The 24,747-nt window shown below is 38.5% G+C and overlaps 1 protein-coding gene across 1 annotated transcript in view; it reads right to left on the reverse strand.

Annotated features, from left to right (window-relative positions):
- Positions 1-24,747, reverse strand: part of PREX2 (phosphatidylinositol-3,4,5-trisphosphate dependent Rac exchange factor 2) — a 254,250-nt gene that overhangs the window by 154,038 nt on the left and 75,465 nt on the right. The window contains exons 7-11 of the mRNA XM_040994636.1: positions 23,561-23,694; positions 17,658-17,761; positions 8,711-8,860; positions 4,326-4,470; positions 645-745 (exon numbers count right to left, since the gene is read on the reverse strand). Of these exons, the coding sequence (XP_040850570.1) occupies positions 645-745; positions 4,326-4,470; positions 8,711-8,860; positions 17,658-17,761; positions 23,561-23,694 (634 nt within the window). The remainder of the gene's footprint in view (positions 1-644; positions 746-4,325; positions 4,471-8,710; positions 8,861-17,657; positions 17,762-23,560; positions 23,695-24,747) is intronic.

Raw genomic sequence — 24,747 nt, forward strand, 5'->3', positions numbered from 1 at the left:
AGCTTTTAACCTGTCTGCTGCAGGTTCCACAACGCTACATTGAACAGCTCAATAATCAGGTTCTGATTGCGCCTCTGCTTAGCACAGGTCATCAACTCCTGATCTCTTTCAAAATAAGCCTACATGTGATATGAGAAGGCTCAGAACACCTGGGCTCTGGTTACTACCCATCTTCCTCTCCACATTCCTCATCCCAGTGTCCTCACCTGCAGAGACTGTCATCTGGCCACATGAAACTTCAGCAGCTCCTCAAGCTGCCACCATGAACTTCTCCACAATCAATTCTTCAGGGTGGGCTGCTCTTCTATCCTGTAGCTCATCATGCCACAAGTCCCAGCACTAATGCCACATCCCCCACAAAGCACCCAAAATATGCTAGAGTGAACTGATCGTGCCTTCCTCACATCCCATGGGCATTATCTGCTTCTAGCTGTGTAGTAGTTGTTTCTCTTAAGGGTCACAAATCTATAGAGATCCATAATCTCTTAAGCACAGTTCTATCTATATTAGGATGTATCATTAAAACATGGCAAAAAGATAACCATCCTATAATGCATGGAATTATAAACTAAACTGAGCAAAGAGATTAAGATATATGTAAATTGTGGGTATAGAGATTTTCAAGTAATTGATGAAATAATTACCATGATGAATGATTCCATTTTCTAATAATGCTTGTCCCAAATGAACTCCTTCTTCAGGCCTGGAAATCTCTCCAATTTCCAGCAGCCATGATACAAATTCACTGCAATAGAAAGCCAGTGACAAAGTTAGCTACCCTTCCCCTCAGGAAGCCCACCTGTACCACACAATAATAATAAATCAACTATATAAAGGAAATCTCATTAATAAAAGTATGTTCATGCATTAAGCAATCAATTTTTCTCATATATAAAGCCCGCAGTTAATTAAGCTGGACTCCATTCTAGAAAATCCATGTGCACATGTTCAGACTTTCCTAAATTATACTTAACAAACTATTTACTCTGTGAACCCCCCTCATAAACACATAATGAAAATTTTAGAGTAGCTTAGGGAAGGCAGCAATCCTAAAGATAGCTCAAAGAACCCTGGAGAGTAATAATGGTTTGCTATATAGAGTCATGCTGTCTTCATCATGCATTGTAGGCACAGAAGCCCAGTAAATTTGAAAATTCCAAAGGGAGAAACAAAGCTGCATGTCCCACATAACAGGCAGAATTCTCAAAAAAGCCTCTGACCGCACTCCCTCTTCCACACCTCACTTTTTAAATGAAGTACTAATTTTTGCACTGTTGTGGAGGCACTTTTGCACATGCAATTGAAATCCAAATCAGATGGCCTTAATATCTGTAACTTAGCCAACTGGGTCTGACCCAATCCTCTGATTGCTTCAAAGCGGAGCTCTCTTGCTAGCTGGTACTTCAAGAGGGAGTCAAAGGAATTACCAGCATGAAAATAAATTGACACACCAAGACTGGCACTGAAGATGGGAAGACCATGTACCAAAGAATGCTGCCTACAGAGAAACAGGCGTTGGCCGACTGTACCCGAAGAAAAGATGTGACATTCTTATAGTCACAGGGAGCTGAATTCTGCTAATGATCTGGATATGCCTGAAACACACTTCCCTCCACTGCCTCCAGCTAAGAGCCCACTCTGGCCAACATCTTCATTTTGCCTTTGTGAGCCCCTAAACAGAATTCATTTGAGCTCACTCGGACTTCTGACTGCAAGTTAATAAAGGGACATTTTATAGGCTATTAAATATATGATTATTTGTTCTTCTGTGCTAAAATATTAAAATACGGCAATCTATAAAAAATCTACAGCATTGCTTTGAAATGCTAATTATTTAATAAATTCATTATTGTATCTAAAGTATCATCCATAAAAAAATGCTCCAATGCAGAATCATGCATCAGAACTGCTGCAGGTAGGAAGGAACAAAGCTCATTTCTTTCACAACTGCAAGGCTCCCCAGGTATGGCAGGTACCCAGGACAAGGCTTGCAATGCCTAGAATCCTAAAATGCCTTCAGTAATATAGTAATTTTTCTTAATAATTACATGCTATCATTAAGTGACCAATAAACACAGAAATATTTTACAAAAAAGAAAATGCTAAGATGCTTATATTTTTAAAATCTAACATTTGAAAAACCTTGACATAAAACAAATCAATTTATTTGAGACTGATTTTCTTTTTGTACTGACTGCAAAGGTCCCGGGACAGCATCAGAAAATACTATTACTACTTATTTTAAAACCCAAGACACAAAATGGATAAGGTTAAATAATCAAGGAATATGAAATGTTAAAAATATGTAGTCATAAAATGTACCAAGTAGGGCCCGGTGCGATAGCGTAGTGGTTAAAGGCCTTGCCTAGCATGCACCAGGATCCTATTTATGGGCACTTGTTTTAATCCCAGCAGCCCCGCTTGCCATCCAGCTTTCTGCTTGTGTCCTGGGAAAGCAGTCAAGGATGGCCCAAAGCCCTGGGACCCTACACCTCTGTGGGAGACACGGAAGAGCTGCTGGCTCGTGGCTTTGGATTGGCTCAATTCCAGCTGTTCTGGCCGCTTAGGAAGTGAACCATCGGATGGAAGATCTTCCTCTCTGTCTCTCCTCCTCTCTGTATATCTGCCTTTCCAATAAAAATAAATAAATCTCAAAAAAAAAAAAAACAACCAAGTAGAAAAATTGCTCAAATGCTTTTCATTCTTTTATTAGATTATAGTCATCCAAACGACAGTCAGGGAAGGTGGAGAACAGTAGCTAAAATCCTGTACTTTGACATAAGTCTACCTGCTTTCAAATCTTGTTTCCATACCCACTAGCAGTATGATGCTGGGTTAGTAAGGCTAAACCTGTTTTTTCGCTAATAACCCAGATATAATAAGATTATCTGTATCATGGTACAGTTAAAAGATGAAATGAAATAATACAAGTCAAGAACTGAGCACAGTCCCTACTCATAGCCTCGAACACATCACTTTTTTATAAAACATCACAGTTGATAAATGCATTGAGATTATTCACAAGTGACTAAAGCATTACCAATGAGGAACATTGTGAAGAAGTGAGCCCTAGCTGCAGGCAAGGCGTTTCTATACCTCCACTGAGCTGGGAGTAGGGATTGCACCAGTGGTTCTGTCATATGCAACCACAACTAGCTAAGAAGACATCCTGGTGGGCATTGCAGACAAGTGCTGTGACCATCTTCCTGTTTTAACTTTCCTAACATCACTATTAGCCTGAGGTAGCAGCAGGTTTTAAATGGGACAGTTCACTTGCAGTTTGGGTTTTAAAGTATTTATTAATGTAGTCCACAGTCTAGAACTGAAATTGTCTTTCACTAATTGTATCAACTGCTGAAACTCTCAATCCAAAGTTTACATATTTTTAAAAGATTCATTTTGTTTTTATTGCAAAGTCAGATATACAGAGAGGAGGAGAGACAAAGATCTTCTATCTGATGATTCACTCCTCAAGTGACCACAACAGTCCGAGCTGTGCCAATCTGAAGCCATGAGCCTCTTCCAGGTCTTCCACATGGGTGCAAGGTCCCAAGGCTTTGGGCCATCCTCAACTGCTTTCCCAGGCCACAAGCAAGGAGCTGGATGGGAAGTGGGGCTGCTGGGATTAGAACCAGTGCCCATATAGGATCCTGGCGCATGCAAGGCGAGGACTTTTGCTGCTAGGCTATGGCACCAGGCTGGGTTTATGCATTTTTAAAAATACACATATTAAGTCTGCATTCTAAGATCAGAAGTAATTTATGCAAACATGCTAACGCAGCCTAGGTTAAGAGCTGCCTGTACTACACAGTATCACACTGATCAGATCAGTCAAGGAAACCCACTTAATGCTCTCTGCAGACACCTAGCAATGCAGTCTATCTGCTCTATGCTTAAAACTGGGCTGTCTCCTCAACCTGCTGCCCCCCGCCCTCACATGACATGCCCTTCATCTACTCTCCTCATGTCTAAAGACTGAATTAATCTACGGCTTAGATAGTGAATCTCTCCTGTCTTGTCTTCGGTTCCCAGGCTCTGGCTGCACATTGAGTACAGACCAGTAATCTCATCCCCCACAAAATCGGCATGCATGTCATTCCATGCCTGGACTGAACCTCTTCTACTCCTTTACAAAAGGGCACAGCAGCAGCTGTGGGAGTCATGATCCTGGTCCCCTTCCATTCCTTTATCTTACCTATTGACAACTGGAAAATACTCAAAAATGCTTAGCGGAGCATTTTTTAAAGAAAATAAATAAATGAAGTAAAATTAATACATAAGATAGCGAGAATATAAAAGAGAAACACACACACAAACAAACCTACCTTCCGAGAAAGCATTTGGGGAACGTCGTCAATTTTCTTTTTCTGTCTTTTATGAGGTTCCCTTGTTGGCACATCATTTTATAAAGTTTCTCACCCTGTTCAGAGATCATTACCCAGGTATCTTGTTCCATTCCTAATTTTAAACCTATCAAAACATGAGGGGTGGGGGAAGGTAGCTGAATAAGTCTCTTCACACATTCACTCACACCGCAAATAAGCCAGCATTTAGTACATGCCTACAACATGTTGGAGCTCCGTAAACATGGGTCCAGTTTTCCAGAATCTCATGGCATCCTGGGGAGAGTGTCAATGCAAGATCTCAGAAGCATACAGCACTTGGGAGCATCTGTACCCAAAGGCTCAGCCAGTACTCTATGAGCAGGTGGTTCAGTCTCTGCAAACCTCATGCCAAGCACTCCTGTACACAGTTAAGTTAGTGTGAGTGGGCCAGGTGGCCTTAGAGACATCTCTGGGGGAGGAGAGCTGGTACACAATATGTACTTCTCCCTCTATCTGTGACCTATTAGCAGAGGGTTCACAGAAGGGCCGTGTTTGAACACACAAACACTTGTGTTCTAAATTTCTAGAGACAGAAGGAGCATTAACAAGAGCCAACTAATAGCAAACATAGCAAGGCATAGAGCACTAGCTGTTGGGTCAGAAGACAAAACAGGTGCTCAAGGGTTAGGAAGGACCCTTGTTTGCTCCAGGGCTTTAACCTACTTCATCCTTTAGCTACTGGGGAAACATGTATGTGTTTTAACCATTCAGAGAGAAAAGATAGGCCATTGAAATTCAAGTCCCTACAACAACAGGGACTCGTGGCAAAAAGATGTGGTAGATAAATAGTAGGATGTGTTATTGAAAGGACACAGCCAGTGGTTAAAGTTTGGGACTGGAAATCTGGCTTAATGGTTAAAACATCCATGTAGCATATTGAAGCACCTGAGTCTGACATCAAGCTCCAGCTCCTGCTTTGTACTAACGTGTAACCAGGAAGTACTGATGGGAGCTCAAGTAATTGGGTGTCTGCCACTCACATGGCACAGTGAATTAAGGTACTGGCTCTGGGTCTGAGGCTCAACTCAGCCTCTTCCATTTTAGATGTCTGGAGAGTGAGAAGACACATGCGCTCTCTCTTCTTACCATTACGTGTGTGTGTGTGTGTGTGTGTGTGTGTGTGTGTGTGTGTGTGTGTGTGTAAGAGAGAGGGGGGGAGAGAGAGAGTGTGTGTGTGTGTCTGTGTGTGTGTGTGTGTGTGTGTGTGTAAGATAGAGAGGGAGAGAGAGTTGTGTGTGTAAGAGAGAGAGAGAGAGAGGGAGAGAGAGTGTGTGTGTGTGTGTGTGTGTGTAAGAGAGTGTGTGTGTAAGAGAGTGTGTGTAAGAGAGAGAGTGTGTGTGTAAGAGAGTGTGTGTAAGAGAGAGTGTGTGTGTAAGAGAGTGTGTGTAAGAGAGAGAGTGTGTGTGTAAGAGAGTGTGTGTAAGAGAGAGAGAGGGAGAGAGAGAGAGTGTGTGTGTGTGTGTAAGAGAGTGTGTGTGTAAGAGAGTGTGTGTAAGAGAGAGAGTGTGTGTGTGTGTAAGAGAGAGAGAGGGAGAGAGAGATTCTCAAACAAAGTAAAAATTTGAAAATAAATGCAGGTGAGAAGACAGAAGGAATTGATGCACCTTGCAGGCTCTTGAGGAGAGTACCAAATGAAGGTGGGGAAGCAAAATGTTCAAGAATCTACGAGTCCAGTCAGTACTGGCAATGCTAAGTGGAGTGCAACAATGATTAGACTACATGATTAAATGCTCAGGAGAAAGGACAAGCCCTGACACTTCCAGTGACTGAGAAATTGTAGATGCATATGTGAAAGACAATTTGATAGGATCAGATAACTCATGCAAGGGAAATCAGTGCCAAAGCATACATCCTGGGATAACTAACAGCTAATCAGGGGATGCAACTAAGCAAGAACTATTGCAGGAAAACAGGTTCCGAATTATCTCTAGTCTTCAAAGCTACAAATTTTCCTACCAAGATTTTACTTCTTTTTCAGTGCAGAAGTCAGTAACATTTGTCAACAACAATAATAAATAACTGCATATAAATAAAATATGATAAATACAAATAATATACTCTTCTTTTTCATTTTTCTATGCTTACATTTTTTTTCTTTAGAGGATGATAGCCACCGTGGTGAACCAGGTTCAACTTGATGAAAAATTCATCTCACCCTCTATGTTGTTTGCTTGGCTACATGAACAGACTACAAGATGCAGCAAATCTTTAAAATGTCTGTTATGCATTTATATAATTGTTATTTTTTACATTTCTATCTGGCTCTTCCTCCAAGATCAACCAGAGGAGTGTTTGAAAATTCTTTGCAAGTGTTTAGACAAATGTATGCCATAAATACTTTAATCAGAGTAAAAACTTTGTATACTTTTTAAATGAAAACATCTGAAGATGGAAGAGTATTCACTGGGTTATGGAATTATTTTACTAGTGAGTTGTTTTATTTCTGAATCTCAGGAAAAGCAATTAACTTGGTAATGCTTAACAGTTAAGAAATTGATTGATAAACAAGCCAGAGAAAGCACGCCTAACTCTAAGCTGAATTACAGGAATAAGAATTTGTACAAATTATCTCACACAACTGAATATTACCAGACCAGATATGTTTGACAATTCTTGCATTTTAAATTCTATTTAATATGTAATAATTGGTCATATTTATAGAGATACTTCAATATATTTACACAACGGGTACTGTTCAAATCAACTTCATCACAAGAATTTCCATCTCTTCCTCATTTGTTTACGTTGGGAGCATTTGAGTTCCTGTCTCTTGTTTCATTTATTTAGTTCACACATATGTATTTATCTATTTGAAAGGAAGAGTTGCAGCGATAGAGGAAATACACAGAGAGATACAGAGATAGAAACTTCTCATCCACAGATTTACTTCCCAAATGGCAGCAATAGCTGGACTGCAACCGGGAGGCCAGAATCCCTTCTAGTTCTTCCACATGAATGGCAGGGATCCAAAGACGTAAGCCATTTTCACTGTTATCCAGGCATAGTTGCACAAAGATATATTAGAAATGGAGCAGCTAGGACTTGAACCATCATCCATACTGATTGCCAAGTTACAGGCCAAGGCCTAATCCACTGAGCAACAATGCCAGTGTCTTTTAGTTATTTTTGGTGGGGATTTGGGCCTAGCAGATAAGCCACCTGCCTCCTATATCAGAGTGTCAGGAATAGGTTTTTCAATCTAGCTTTCTGCCATTGAAGACCTGGAGAAGCAGCAGATAATGATACAACCAGTAAGGCACCAGAAAATCCTTCCTTTTTTACCAGAAATCATTTTATTGAATACAAAGGCATATACACTATAGCCTATTTGAATACTCTTATTATTTTTAGAAATTTAGAATATAGGATTTTAGAATGCATAGCCTTTTGATTAAAGAAATTAAAAAGGTATAAATTTTTAGTTCTTTTTTATATTTTAATTTTTAGCAGACTCAATCATAAGAACATAGTGACATTCCCTTCTTCCCCCATACCTTGCTATCCTTCCATTCCTCATCCTTCTCTTAGCTTTTGATATGATGCATTTTAAATTTGTATTATAGTAAAAAAGGCTTGCTATTTCACCAAATAAAAAGTTTAGCAAATAAAAGGCAAAAAGAAACTATTTTTGTGGGGATATTAAAAATCCATATACAATAATTGTTACAATAAAATTTAAAGTAATCATAGATCATTAAAACTACAGCAGTATAGCAATTCTTAAACAACCATTTAGGTCCATGCCACCCACAGAAGACCTGGAAGAAGCTTCTGGCTCCTGACCTGGCCCAGCCCTAGCCACTGCAGCCATCTAGGGAGAAAACTAGTAGATGGTAAGTTGCTTTCTGTCCCAACTCCCCTGTAGCACCCCCTAACTCTGCTTTCCAATAAATGAATAAATATTAGAAAAAAAATTCAAACTGGACTTCTTCATGTGAAGGAGTTTTTTATGGATTACTTTACAATGCACACAATGATATTCTAACACTTTTTAAAATTAATAATATCCAAAGTGCCTGAATGTATGATTAGACTGCTAACATGTGTGGTCTCAGAGTTGGCAATGTACTGTTAAATACACAGAGAACAATCATTGGAGACACTTTGGCTCTGCATTATAGTGTTGATGCCTATCTTGTAAAGGAGACTTGGTAATGCAACCTTGGAAATGGCAGTATTCAAAAATTATTTTAGCATGAAGTTTATCATTAAATAGTAAATTGAAGTGAACAACATACATATTTCTACTTTGTCATAACCATTCCTCAACATGAGCTCTCTTGCTAAGTTACAAACCTACAAAAGTATCTGAGGCATACACTCACCTTTTCGCCGTTCTCTTTCTTTTAAAATAGCTTCAAACCATTCATGCTTCTCTTCAGGTGTTTTTGCCATGCACACAAACCATTTATTTTTTGCTGTGTTATGTATCTTCCACCCATTTACAACAATGTGTCCACTGCTATGGAAATCAGCTGGAAATGAATGAGTATAGGTGAAAAAAAAAAAACAGTATGCAACATGCTACCATGAGCTCATTAAATGAACAATGTTCCAAAAACACTGAATTCAGAAAAATATCTTTGTTTTATAAATATATATGGAAAATACACAAGACCTGAAAAAGCTAAAGAAATGTTTATGCCTTAGATGCAGTCAGGGTTCAATAATAAAATATCTGCAACTCACAACATTGATAATATTACATGAAGTCTAATACCCAACAAATTAACATTCACCTTTTCTATACCCAAATTGGTTGTTATCAATCTCAAGCATTTACAGAATTTCCTGTCAGTATTCAAGCACTCAAGGTATCAGATTTGTTTTGTCTTTCTAAATTTCTTTGCAGTAACATTGTAAGTTTCAAAGAAGTCTACGCTCCACACAGTTATTTTTTATTCTATATTAAACTGTACAATTGGCATGAGAACAAATCAATGGAACTTAACTGAAATTATGGACTTAGTAGCAAACAATTACCAAAAAACATAGTTAAAATGTACACTCTATAAAGTCACTTCATCCCACATATTCTCTTAAACAGAAACTCAAAAAATTAAGTGTTCTTTGATGATAAGTTGACATTTAATGATCTTTTTTTTTTCAATACTGTACTATAATTTGGGCTAAAGTATCATGTCAACTTTGCATGTCAACAACAAAACCGTGGATGGCAGCTCTCTGTCCTCAGAGCAGGTGGAGGAAAAAGGGGTATGACTTATAAGCAGCCTTTACTTGCACCACGTCCCTGCCAAGCAAGGATCCCAGAACGGAAATCCACACCACAGAGGCCTGACTCAGCATCTGTCCCACTAAAATAACACTTTTCTTTGGACTTCTCTAGCAGTCACTAAGCAAAGGAGGCCACAAAAACATTAGAGGTCTTTCAAAGACTGACAGTCAAGCACACTGTTTTGCTGTTCCTCTTAAGTGATCTATATTTAGTAAGTTTTGACTAGAAGCAGTGGTGCTTGGCACTCATTCTCTCATAATTTGGTTCCCACACTATTCCATTAGCTCCCAAACCACCACATATTTCCTTTAGACAGATGAAAAAATGCATCGAGTAATTCTGTACAGTTATGGACCCGTTAAAACTTCTAAGTTATGTTTAATCTACTATGGAATTACATGGACTGCAGTCTGCATTGATTTGTGTGCAACTTCTCATAAATAATAAGTGACAGATTGATTTTTGCCACCATAAAGAAATTATAAACTATTTATGAAGACTCTTTGTATTTTTCTTCTTTCCTTTATATACTTAATACATATTCATGTTCTATGAAAGTAATTGAAGCTCATAATTCATGTCAGATATGCTAATGGGAATTCATGGGAAAATAAAAAGTATGATTTCATAATTACACCATTAATTCCTCCTTAATAAGCCATAAAAATATCAACTGAACAATTATGATATGCAGTAATGAAACATGTCAAAATTGAAATTGTACATGTAGTTAACTCCCTTTCCTGCAATTTGTTGCCTTAAAAACTTGCATCACAATATGTCCGAGCTTTCATGCTCTCTCTACTCAGGTCAGGCCATAGTGAGTTACATGAATGTTACCTGATTTTTAATTCACCCCCATGAATCCACCGTGTTGTTGCCCCTTTAACCAACACTACAGATAATCACATTAGCCACATGACACCTACAATAAGTGTTAGACTTCTTTAAACTAAACTCAATGAGTTCCTCTCACAGAGCACAAATGGTACAAGAGGTCATGATCTCAAGTCAGCAGAGAAATGTTCCTGAAGTAGCACAAGTGTGTACCCTGCGCCAACCACTCTATTATCTGATTCCACTTCCTCTCCTTTCTCAGTCTTTGGTTATGCTCGCTGTCATCTCTACTCCCTGCTGGCTCGTTCTTACAAATTTTGTACCAGATTGTGTGTTAGCACAAAAGCCTTTGGTATCTCACCAGCGGATCAAATAAAAATAGGTAGATCTTGCGTTAGAGATTCTCTTTAAATTGCCCTGCTCTATGCTGACCTAATCTGTGACCTTGCCACTCTTTTCTTCTCTGTGGCTGTCCTGATTGTCCTGTCCACAGGGTGCGGTTCTCATCACGCTGCTCACTCTCTCTTAATCCTCATTAATGTGCACCATCTCTTGCATGTGGCCTTGCCTGAAGCTTGGCTGCAGGAACTCAATCCAGGCCTTCTACCTGGGTGATGTGATAGAAACACATGAGTTACCTCCTGTTGCCCTACAGGATCTACAGGATTGAGTCAGGAGCCAGAGCCAGGTATCCATCTCAGGTTCTCTGATGTAGAATTCTCAACCAGCATCTAAACGCTATGCCAAACAACCATGCTGACTCCCTTTTAAAAGTGTACGCTATTATAAATATGTGACTATTTATATACACATACACATACCTAAACATACTCATATGCTACTCAGCATATAGTGCACATAGTCCATAATGCTATGAAGTACTAGATATTTTATGCAATAAGTAATTATACCATTATGTCCCATTTATTTCAAAGTATATTATAATATACACTTCTGTAATTTTAATCAAAGCATATCACTGAATATCCCCATTCCTCAAAATAAGAAATTATCCACAAACAACATTGTTGATACGATTATGAAAGAGTCCACATGTTTTTGTCCTCTGGAATTTAAAACAAGTCTGAAATGATGAACATAAATTTCTGGGCTTCAGTGTATCTAAAATACTGATTTGGCCCCGGAGGTAAGTTTCCAGATAAGGCACTCATCTCACACTGCAGTGCCTGTTTCAGTTTTGCAGTCTGGTCCTGATTTCATGTCTGCTAACACGGACTGTGGGAGGCAGCAGTAATGACTGCAGCAGTTAGATACTGCCCTTCAGGTGGAAGGTGCAGACTGAATTCCTTGTCCTCAGCTTCCAACACCTGGCCACTGTGGTCATTTGAGATGGAACCAGGAGTTGTGGGAGTTCTCGCTCTCATTCTCCCTCTCTCCCACTTCCTCTCACCAACCTTCCACCCTCTCTTCTCTCTTCCTCTGGCACTCTGCCTTTCAAATAAATAAATAGATAGATACATAGATAGATAGATTTTTAAAATGAATTAAAAAGGAAAAAATAACTTTCTATAAAGTGTCAAAAAAGAACAGAATCAAGATGATATGCAAAGCTCAAGAGTTTTAGTCATTAATTTCATCCCACAAACAGTCAAAGAACAAGGCTTCCTAAACAAAGCAGTGGTCCTTTTAAAGCCACACCTTTTGCAAATTCAGTACTCTTAAATTCATACAGTTTTTGCCAGTGACGTGAGAGTTTGCCAAAATTGGTACACTATAACTCTCTATACATGCTGGTTTCCTCTCAGTAAACCTGCATTTCAATATGATGCAAGCTTATTGAGAGGAATAATATATCCAATTATATATAAATGCATAATTAATATACAGTATATACAATTATATATAATATATAATATATATCCAATAATATATCTAAGTGTTGTGCACAAAGGCTAGTAAACAGAAGAAACTGTCACAATTCATTTCCAAAATGACAAGAAACCATTATCTAAATAATGCATTAAATTCCTGTTCCTTTCATCAATTATATGAATGTCTAAGTTTCCGAAGGAAATTTTTTGAATTACAATTTACTCATATGAACATTGACTGTTGAGAAACATCAAATTACTTCTTGAAATAAATACTTGATTATATTAAACAATAACAGAAAAATTTCTAGTATTCAAAGTAACATGAGATCACTTAGGGCAAACATCAAAATAAAAAAGCTCTAGTTGAGAAAAAAAAAATGCTAAAAAGAGGCTTACTCCCTGACCTTTTTGAAATTTCAAATGCATTCCCTTAGGACCTATGTACTTAGGAAACACAGCAGAGAATGTCACACGTATTGGACCTCTGCCACTCATGTGGGAGAATTCCAGGACCTCTGCCACTCATGTGGTGGAATTCCAGGCTCCTGGCTTCAGCCTGGCCCAGGCATCTGTTGTGGCCATGTGGAACGTAAACCACAAGACAGAACATCTCCTTTTCTCTTCCTCTCACCCTCTCTCTATCAATCTGTCTTCCTAATCCATAAATACATTTGAAATGCATAATTTAAATTAACATATTCAAAATTTAAGGGCATCTAAAAAGAACTATTCTATATAGTACTTTTTTCAACACTGTAAAATCACTATTAGTTTTAAAATTCAAAATGAATTCAATCCAGCCTAAGGTAACTACAGTTTATCCACTCTACCAACATTTTTGGAATAATTTAAAACTAAGCCTATTTGGTGATAAACCATAGCTATCATTAAAGTAATACTTTTATGCAAATGCAACAAGTTACAAGGTTGCAGAGTTCAAGTTTTAATTACTGTTTTCTTTCATGAATATAAAGGGAAAACTGATGGAAATGCTTTTAAAATCTCATAAAAATTCAATTTGACTAAAACAATGAATTCAATCTTGAAGATGCTATCAAACATTTATATTAAAATTACAGCCAGGGAGTAGGCATTGCATCTCAGGGGGTTAAGTCACTTGGGATATCAGTGAGTCGCTTGGGATGCTAGCAGCCCGTATGTGTCTGGACTGAGTCCTTGTCTGTCCTCCCACTCCAGCTTCCTGCTGATGCACATCCTCAAGAGCCAACAGATTCGGTTGCTCAGTCCTCGACATCCACGTGAAGGACAGGTGGCATCCTGGCTTCTTGGCTGTGATCTGCCCAGTCCAGGCTTTGTGTGCACTTGGAGAGCGAACCAGAAAATTAAAGATTCCTTGCCATCTAGCTGTCTGGTCCTGCCTCTCTCTCTCTCTCTCTCTCTCTCTCTCTCTCTCTCTCTCTCTCTCTCTCTCGGTTGCTCTGACTTTTAAGTAGATGACAGTAAAGAAATATATAAAATAAATAAAAATGACAGTTTACACTTTTCCTACCAGCTTAAGAATTTTAAAAAATCAAATTATCCAATTTACACAGATCTATTGTTCTTAAAGCTGTGGTCTTTATGATATTGAACTAGAAACCACATTTTCTAAAGGTCAATATTCTTGTCCTCTGTCCTACCAGGCAAATGAACTAGCTCTAAAGAGAGAATGGGAGTGACCTGGTGCTACTTTCTGAATGACTTCCAAGCATACACTAGGAAAACCATCACGAAAATGAATATGAGGAAGTTCAACAGCTTTCCTACTACTGTTCTCAAGCTGTTTTATTTTTCTTATACCATCTCAATTAAACCAATATCTGTAGAAAATGCCCAAAGAAAAATCAAGTTAGATTCACTGAAAGAGTAGAAATCTAGAGAATGCTCAGATCAAAGCTGAATACAAACACAGTGATTAACATCTCCCATGAGCATGGGAAAGAATGTTTAATATGGTTAGACTGCAATAAATATACAACTATTTAAACTTCTACATGTTGTAACATTGTTTACATACTTTTCTACACTAATATACAACTTTGAAGTAACTCAATGCATTAAGCATTACAAACAGAAGCAAAATCATTGAGATACAAACATCTTGGTCAAAAATATATTTAGCTTCCATTTAAGTGCAATTACTTCCTCTGTATGTTTGGAGTTCAGTCAATGCAATTAGATGTCTGATAGTTTCTTTCTTAGAAAACTATTTTTGCATACACCTGGAGTATGTAAAAATATGAGTTTTTTCATAATTCCCATTCTCAAAAATACACTTCAGTCTCAAAAATTCAATTCATATGTAAATACAGCAGTTTTTTTCTTTGGGTTTTGGCATCTGTAAGTGAGCCTGACAGTGTTTGTCCACCTGGCATTCAACCTATACAGAGTTCAAGTGTAGGGAGTACTTGGCAAGTGGGCATTTGTTCGCTCTACTGAAATCTTTCAGCATCACAGCTCTAATCACATAATATAAAGTAAGAAGATGTATTACCAAAGAATTAAAGATTCCCTGGTGGAAATGACAAAGGTTAGAAATCAGAAAGAAAACTGGTAAAGCACCTAGATTCTGCCTCAGAAGAACTAAGTCACCACAATCCATCTCTGCAACTCTTCTGCTCCTTCACTGGCCTCATTACATCACCTGAAATATTTACAGGGAACATGAACTGATCTCCAAAGCTCTATCCAACTTCAAAAATTCTATTTTAGCATCTCCACTGTGGCAGATGATATACACTTTCCCCACTGGTAGAATGGATATATCCAGAAAAACAAATAAATTTTCATTACAAGAAACTAGGAGAATGTATCCAACTGCCATCTGGAAATTTTCCAGGTTACCTTGTAGCAAGTTTATGTATGCACAGAGAAAAAAATAAATACTATTAACTGAATAATACAGTCCAATAAGTTCTTCATCTTGTTTCCATGAAAGTTAAGACTTGCAAATTCATGTTCAAAGAACCCACCATACAATTAACTTATGCCAATTACATGTATTCCAATGTCCTTTCTTCCTCTTAATTCAAATCACTAGGGTCTATGCCCTTTCTGGTATAAGGCCCCTATCCCCAGGAATGGAGGCCCAGAAGACTGAAACATTACCAGCACAATAAAGCTTTCTCATGCGACTGAAACTGTGGCCCTTCCATGCAAATGCAACATCAAAGTCACCCCCCAAAGGATTATTCCCTTAGCATCTACCATTGCATTGTTTGCCCTATTCCCCAAAGTTCTGGGTTCCTAGAGTCATTTACATAATGCCTGAGTTTGCTATAGGTATCATAATTGTAGTCATCATTATCAAAATTCACTTAGCCTACCAGTACAGGTAGTGGTAATGCAATAGTCCACATCATGTGGAGAGGCGGGATGTATAGAGCACAATAAAGAACCCAGTGAAAGGTTCTCATGCTCTGCTTTTATCCTGCTGCAAATTCAAACACAAAGTGGGCTTTTGGATGTCTTTGGAAAGTCAAGTTACTGGGACAAGACACTTTTAACATTTAGACAGGTAACATTTCGTAATGTCACTACTGAGTTCACTTAAAAAGAATAAGATGAATTACTACCATCTTATAAAAATTAATGTGCTCCAGGCTGGCATTTCAGAATAGCTGGTCAAGCCAGCTCCATAGGCATCCCATGTGGGTTTCTGTTTGTGTCCTGGCTGTTCCAGTTTCAGTTCAGCTCCTTATAAATGTACTTGGGAAAACAGCAGAGAACAGACCAAGTGCTTAGGCCCCTGTATCCATGGAAAAGACCCAAAAGAAGATTCTTCCTGCTAGCTTTGGACCAGCTCAAGCTGTAGCTCTCACAGCCATGTCAAGAGTGAAGCAGCAGATGGAAGATCCGTCTGTCTCTACCTCTCTCTTCCTCTGAAACTCAAATACAACTCTAATAATGATAATAATAATACTGTGTACATTATGTCAGGTCCACTTTTTAGCAAGGGTGGGGAGAGTTGTCCTCAACAATATTCCTCATGAGGACATGGCTCTCCAGGTGAGTTTTGCACATTACTTGTATCTCCCCTTATTCGTATTCCTCATGGCTCACTATTTTAAGTACTTTACAATTTGTCAGGATGTTAGCAATATGATAGAAACACGGCACACACAAAACCATGTGAGAACTCTGTGCCTTGACAGATTATAAATATTCTCCCTTTCTAGGACCTTGGGATGACCTGGAAGGTATAGACGTGATGGGGAGCCGATTTGTGTTCCAATTCGTGTTGCTACTGAAAGATATCTCTCTATATGGATATGGCAACAATTTAACAACACTTAATTTGTTTTCCCACCAATTTCTATCTTTCATTTCATCTTATCTTTTCTCAGGAAGAAAATTTATGAAACAGCATTTAAAATCATTGGGGATAAATCTGATTCAATTTACTAAACGTTCATTTTATGGGTTTTACTGTTTCAAAGAGAAAACAAAAGTTTTAAGATTTTATTTTACTTAATCTTTGTGACTAATTATTATCTAATAAACTTGCTTATACACAACTGTCCCTTCAAATCTAAGGCATAAAAATTCATTGCCTTTGAATAATACGGCACTTAAAATGATCTTATAAAATAGCACACACTCTTTATCCATAATTCTCCACATGGTAACTGAAGCTCTGCCTATAATAGTAAATATTGTGTAGATAAAACAGATTTGTAATATTTTATACTCTTCAGCAAAGGAAGGAAGAAATCACACACTTATAAAATAAAGTAAAATTTAAAGAAACTTAACCATTAATTATTTTCTGACACATACTCTATGTAAGGAATGAGGAATATCCTAAAGTTAAATCAAAACAGACATCCTGAGACCCTACTCAGCTATTCCTCTGCCTCTATGTAGAAAACAACTGTATTTCATGCACATATACATTTCCAATTTTACATTCCTACATGGCTTTATCTCACTTTTTCCATAGCCCTACTCAACTGTTCCATTTAACAAAGTTATTTCTTAAGTCTAATTTGGTGTGGTGAGTCAAGTGACATAAGGAGTTATTATTGCCATTTCATCTTTATTTATTTACCTTTATCCACCTGAAAAGTACAGCAACAGAAAGAGAGAAAGAGAAACCATTCACTGGTTTATTCCCCAAATGTGTACAAAAGCCCGGGATTCACCAGGCTGGAGCCAGAAGTGGAAGTCCATCAGTCTCAGGAGTGGCAGGGATCCAGTACTTGAACAGCATGTGTAACTTCCCAGTAAGTGCTGACAGAAAGCTAGATGGTGAGTGTGTAGTGGCCATACAGGACTGGAACTGACACACCATTTAAGGGAATGCACCTGCAGCACCACAACGCCCATCCCTGGTGCTGCATCTTCAATTTCTGCATCACTCACCTGTACCATCATCCACATTCTCCACCTCCATCACCTCTGTATTGATCCGGCCACGAAAAAGGTAACGGTGGCCATCTGTGGAAGCCTTGTTATTCTTCAATCGTCTTAAAGTGAATGAAATCACAAAGACTCTGTTAGAAAACTTAATGAAAAACAATCTTAAAACAACTGCTATTAAGCCAACCTTCAAATAAAAGACAACAATCCCACCTACAACATCAAAAGTTTTTTGATTTCTGCTGGGTTGTTTTTGTTTTGGTTGGTTCATTTGTTTTCCTACTTCTTTCCCATTCACAATAGCATTGGTTGCTGTACAAGACTTGACCCATACGTCAGACTGTGAAATACGCAAACAGAAGCTTGGGGTTCAGGATAACACAAATATATGAGAGCTGTTTCTCCAAAACAGGACAACAGCAGCACCTATTTAATTTAAAGATTTATTTTATTTTTCTATTAGAAAGTCAGATATACAGAAAGGAGGAAAGAACAGAAGATTCACTCTCAAAGCAGCCTCAGTGGCCTGAGCTGAGCCAATCCAAAGTTAGGAACCTCTTCTGGGTCTCCCACGAGGGTGGAGTGTCACAAGGATTTGGCCCATCCTCTACTGCTTTCCTAAACCAGAAGGAAGCTGGATGGGAAGCAGGACCACCAGGACTAGAACCGATGCCCACATTGCGTGCATGCAAAGTGAGACCTTTAGCTGCTAGGTTACCGGGCTGGGCCCAGCAGCACCTATTTAAACTCTCACAGTAAAGAATTGTTATTTTAATGTTTCACTGGCGTTTTGTTCAGCTTCATTTTCCTTTTTACTGTGAGTAGCTGAAAACTCCTATTAACTTGAAGCCATGGTAAAATACTCAGTTACTACTTATGGCCTCTCTTCAAGGACTGACTTCTCAGGCTGAGCAAGATCCAGATGTCAACATCCTTTGTCCTCTTGCATTTGCATAATACCAGTGTTTTCACACTGAACAAGCCTCTTAATGTAAACACAATCCTTCAGAAAGGTCTCATTTATTATCAAAATAACTTCCGTACATTTCAGTTTGCATACAGTATGTCTAGCCATACCTAGAGTATAGTGAAAAAAAAATCCAGGTTTACAGATGAACATTTGTAACAATGAACTAAGGATTAATTTGAATTATTACTCATGGTGAAGTTTTAATTCTTTAAATAGGACATATTCTAAGAAATGATTCAAAGAGAATTTAAAAAGTCACTGAAGAGATTTCAGTTGACATGAAGTATTCCATTTGACTAGTGAAAGTCCAGTTTTCAATGTAATAAACTGAAATTATTGTTGGCTTACTTCACTATGGACACTGTACAGTAAGAGCAGATCCCTTCTTCTCTGCAATGAGAGGCACACCTGCTCAAGTTCACATGGGTTAAGGAGATGGCTCCAAAATGCTACCAACCCAGCCAGCACTCTTCCCTCAGCAAATACTGCAGACTCCTGGATTATCTGTTCATCACCTCTACAGACACTTCATCAGCTAATCGGACTAGAGTGGCTGGCAGCCCACAGACTCCACCACTTTACAATACTTATGGCTACTTTGATAATAGATTATAAATGATTTTCATTAATACACCTAAGTAAATGCTACAGATTAAGAACCAAAGTCGGGCCCGGTGCTGTGGCCTAGCAGCTAAAGTCCTCACCTTGAACACGCTGGGATGCCATATGGGTGCTGGTTCTAATCCCAGTGACTCCACTTCCCATCCAGCTCCCTGCTTGTGGCCTCGGAAAGCTGTCAAGGACGGCCCAAACCCTTGGGACACTGCAACTCCCTCCCCCCCATATTCCCAACCCCCTCCCATCACCCTCCCCCTTCATGCGAGACCCGGAAGAGGTTCCTGGTTCCTGGCTTCAGATCGGTGCTACACCGGCCATTGCAGTCACTTGGAGAGTGAACCATCGGATAGAAGACCTTCCTCTCTGTCTCTCCTCCTCTTGCTGACTTTGCAATAAAAATAAATAAATCTTTAAAAAAAAAATGAACCAAAGTCTCCATGACACTGGTATCAAACTCAACAAGAATAAAGAGCAGACTAATACTCAAGTTACTGCATAGTCCACATGATAGGAAATAACATCAAGGTACCATGTAAGAAAAAAAAATCATTGCAAATCGGTATATCATTGTTCAAATCTATCTCTTAATTCTTTTCACATTTTGTTTTATTTGAGAGCCCAAAAGAGACAGATAAACAGAGTTCCCATTCACTATTCATTTTGAAAGCGAAAAGAAATAAAATTTTACAAACTCCATTACATCCAAGGTCGGAATTGGCTGAAGTTAAGAGTCAGATAAGCAAACCAGGTTTCCCTTGTGTGAAGCAAGGTTCCGGACCCTTTCACAACCACCTGCTGCCTCCCACCGTGACCATCAGCAAGAAGGTGGAACCAGCAACGGAGGCTAGATTTGTATATTCTCTGGAATGGACAGGATGGATAAGGAAGAAACCTCAAGATGCTATTACACCTCAGACTTTTGGAAGAGAAAGAAGATTCCTGGGTCAAATGACCTAAACACACTCCAAAATCTAGCAATCTTTCACTATTAATAAAGAAAGTTATTTTAATATTTTGTATACATTAGGAATTAATATCTGTATCATATAAAACACTGCATATAATAACAATAATGAATCTTATATATTTAGTAATTCAATCATTGGGTCAATAATCATTGCATTAATGATCCTACTATGAATTCTGGACAAGGTTTCTATATTTCCCCTGCCCTGTGGGCATTATTATTCATAATGAAAATCCATTAAACATCCACATAATGCTGTAGCACTCAGCTTAAACACAAGTATTTGATCCCTTCAGCATTGAAAACATTGGGTATGGGCCTGACACGATAGCATAGTGGTTAAAGTCCTTGCCTTGTGTGCACAGGGATCCCATATGGGCACTGGTCCTAATGCCAGCGGCCCCGCTTCCAATCCAGCTCCCTGCTATGGCCTGGAAAAGCTGTCGAAAATGGCCTAAAGCTTTGGGACCCTGCACCCCCATGAGAGACCTGGAAGAGCTCCTGGCTCCTGGCTTTGGGTTGGCTCAGCTCCAGCTGTTGCGCTCACTTGGGGAGTGAACCATTGGACAGAAGATCTCCCTTTCTGTCTCTCCTCCTCTCTGTATATCTGACTTTCCAATAAAAATAAATAAACCTTAAAAAAAACATTAGGTTTGAAAGAAATTTATCCATCATACAATGCTGCACATTTACCTCATTTCCTAATTTTTAATTTTATTATGACCAGGAAAGAGTCACAAGAATAATCAAATAGCAGAAAAACAGGAACAAATCCAGAAGTCCATTGATAGGAGAATGAAGAATTACACTGTAAAACTAATAGAATATGTATAAATTAAATGAATAAATTATTGCTGCACAAATTAGATGTGATTGCTAGAAATTGTTGAATACAAAAATATAACAAGATACTGTACTATATTATCTTACAAACCTCATATACAGGTCAAAATAAACAGTCTTCTTTTATGTGGTATACAGTACAAATCATTGTTTAAAAAATAAGTGTGTCTAAGGCTAGTAACAGTGTAAAGATCCACAATTAGAACACCTAATTTGACACTGTGTGCTTTAAGTGACTGTCAGAGGTAAGCATTTGGGTTGCCATCTGGGATGCCCAGCCATCCTACATCAGCCTGTCTGAGTTCAAGCCCTTGGCTCCACTCTCCATTCCAGCCTTCTGAGAGAAAGCAAGTGGTGGCTCACATGCTACAGGCCCTGTCCCCCATATGGTAGGCTCACATGCTACAGGCCCTGTCCCCCATAAGGTAGGCTCAGACTAAGTCCTAAGCTCCTGGCTTCAGCCTGGCCCAGGTCTGAGCAGCTGTGAGCATTCAGGAACTGAAGCAGCAAATGGAAGGTTTGTGTCTATTGGTCTCTCTAGCTTTAAATAAATATATTTTTAAATAAGCCAATCATGTCTCTGTTACTATAATCACAACACTACAGAGGTCTATAAAGGTACAGTTTATCCTGGATTTCAAAGGCTGTCTAAATCTTTGTTTTTTTTAATTTAAGAAAAAAATTTTATTGGAAAGTCAGATATACAAAGAGGAGGACAGAGAGGAAGATCTTCTGTCTGTTGATTCACTCCCCAAGTGACTGCAATGGCTGGTGCTACACTATCCAAAGCCAGGAGCCAGGAACTCTTCCAGGTCTCCCATGTGGGTGCAGGGTCCCAAGGCTTTGGGCCGTCCTCTACTGCTTTTCCAGGCCACAGGCAGGGAGCTGACTGGAGCAGGGTCACTGGGTTTAGAACCAGCATCCATATGGGATCCCGGCGTGTGCAAGGCGAGGACTTAAGCTGCTAGGCTACTGAGCCAAACCCAAGCTATCTAAATCTTAAAAAGCCTACATTTAGGTGAAGTTCATTAAATAGATGTAACATTTTCAATCAAAGGAAACATAGTTTACTGCATGACTTCAATTCCAGCAGGGAAGGGATACCCTGACAGAACTCTGTTTCCAATTCTAACCACTATGTATTTGCTCAATGATTACACTTTCAATAAGGTTATTTGCTATCCAACAAGATTTTAATTCACTAAAGTTTTATGTTGTATAACTTACTTAACAATTACAACCAGAAAACCCCATCATATCATTATTTGTACACTGATGGCTAATTTTGTAAAAGCTTTGGATAAATGAAAAAGAAAAAGATCAGCAGTACTGAGAACAGATCTCACTCACAAAGATACCTTCAAAAGCTACAACAAATGCACTAACTAAGTTACACAGTAGTAACTCATTCTATACTTACTACATCCTATTTCTACTCCTCCCAGTCATATTTTTGAACACAAAAACTTTAGAAGTTTATGGTAAAAATAAATGAACTAATTTTCATATGTAGTAAAAGACAAAAACATTCATTAAGCTAAAAACAACAACAATTTAACTATATTTGGTTCTAATCTTCAAAAATATTATATTGATATGAACTATAAAACATGTAATATAGTACTATAGCAAACTTTCATGAAGGTGTGTGTTGTACTACATTTTCTTAGTTCACAACACTACAGTTTTTGAAAGATTTATTTATTTATCTAGGTGCTCATATAGGATGCTAGCACTGCAGAGAGAGGATTAGCACGTTGAGACACTTTGCCCAATCCACATCACTGTATTGTTGAATTAATATCTCTTTCTATAGCAACCCAATGTAACAGTTCAGATGACAGCATTATTGAGTATCAGCAGCATGGCTACCAAATTGTCACTAACTTGCTCCAGTCATTTTATTAAGTGAATTGGGGAAAGAAAACATTTCAAGAGGTAAAGAAGGATACTCCATTTATTCCACCTTTTAAGCCAGACAATTTATGTCTCTCATTCTCACACTTTCAGAACACATCCGGTTACAGTTCCTCAACCTCTAAACCTGGAATATAAAATCACTCAAACACACCAAATCCCACACTTTCACCCTCACTCTTTATTTTTAAATTGAATGAAACTTATTGGTACCCTTTCACTAAAGCAAATATGTCTTATATAAAGTTAGTATTTTGCAGGGTGCGCATTTTGTATAGTAGATAAGACGTTGTTTGGTACACTGGCTGGGCTGGAGCCCTGGGTCTCAGCCCCACTGCTGAATCCAAGCTCCTACTAACATGGAACTGGGAGGAGGCAGGTAGGGATGGGTTCCTGCTGCCCCCGTAGCTGAGTTCCCTGCACAGGCTCTCAGCTCCATCTAACATGAAGGTGAAAGCAGCAATCCAGGGACTGGGCTGGGAGGATGTGCAGCTGCCACCTACGAGGACATGAACCCTGGGAAAGGAGAGGGTTGAGCATGTGTGATGGACGAGCCACTGTTGATGAAGGGTGCCTTGTTTAGGATCTTACCTGTGCTTTCTTTTGCAGTATACCAAAAGATTATCAAAAAGAAAAAACACTCGCTCTTGAATATTTCCAGAAGAAATTTTCAGTAAGACTCCACACATTAGCATTTCAGTGCACGTGTCAGTAATGTTGGACCCCTAAGTCAGGAAAAGCAGAAATAGCAATATCTGATTACTTGACTGAAACACTGTATGCTACTTGTTGTTTCGGTTTGTCAAAGCTGTGACTACACAGGATGAAGTCCTAACTGCGTAAAGGACCACACACTGATACAGGTCTCCGTCCTCCCCCAGGCTTCTCCTGCTCAGCTTCAGGAGTTGGAATCACCAAGAGACACAAAGCCCTCTCCCATATTTTATGTACATGAACATTCAGGACACATATTATACATGCTATCTATATTATTTTTACAGCAGATGATTTCAAACTAATTTATCGTTTTGTTAATGCCTACATTTTCCTTTCTTCTTTTTTCCTAATAGAGGAAAAGGGCTCAATAAGGATATCACTATGATATTGTCTAAATTTTTAACAGGTATCAATTTATACTCACTCCTAAAATGGAAAAGAAAAGAAAGGAAAACACAAAGATTCTACTTAAACCTTTATTCTCTACATAATGGATGAAATAATATGTCAAATTAGCAAAAGTGGTTTTAGTCCTAGAAAAAGTACACAGTGTCCCTCATTAGAGAGTGATTCACATAAACCAAGCCATACTAAGCAGTTATTGCAGATACTGTCCTAATTTGCATATCAAATAAATCTTCCAAATAACTGCACAAATTCATTTACTCAAAAATGATAGACAGACCCCTAAATGACAGAAATAAGAACATTCTTTGACATCTTGATCATCTTCCCAAATAAGTGTGAGGATTATTTCATATAAAATTGAATTAACATAATAGAAACTCTATCTTATAACTGATTTAGAAGGCTTGAATAGTCAACCAAACCTCTTGGTCTCTTCTTTCCATCCTGTACTTAAATAGTTTGACTTTTTGAATCCTGCAGTCCTTATTGATAAACTAAGAAGTTCTCACTCCCCTGCCTATTATGCAACAGAAAACTATGCCTGAGGTGTTCCTGAAGACCCAGTTGCAGGTTCCCCTTGCTTCAGTTCACAAAACAGAATGAGATTAATAGACCTGCTGAAGAGCAACACGTTTTTTAATAAGCAATTTAAA

This window comes from Ochotona curzoniae, unplaced genomic scaffold, assembly GCF_017591425.1.
Source record: "Ochotona curzoniae isolate NIBS_2020 unplaced genomic scaffold, NIBS_Ocur_1.0 contig_1071, whole genome shotgun sequence".
In the NCBI taxonomy this organism is placed as follows: domain Eukaryota; kingdom Metazoa; phylum Chordata; class Mammalia; order Lagomorpha; family Ochotonidae; genus Ochotona; species Ochotona curzoniae.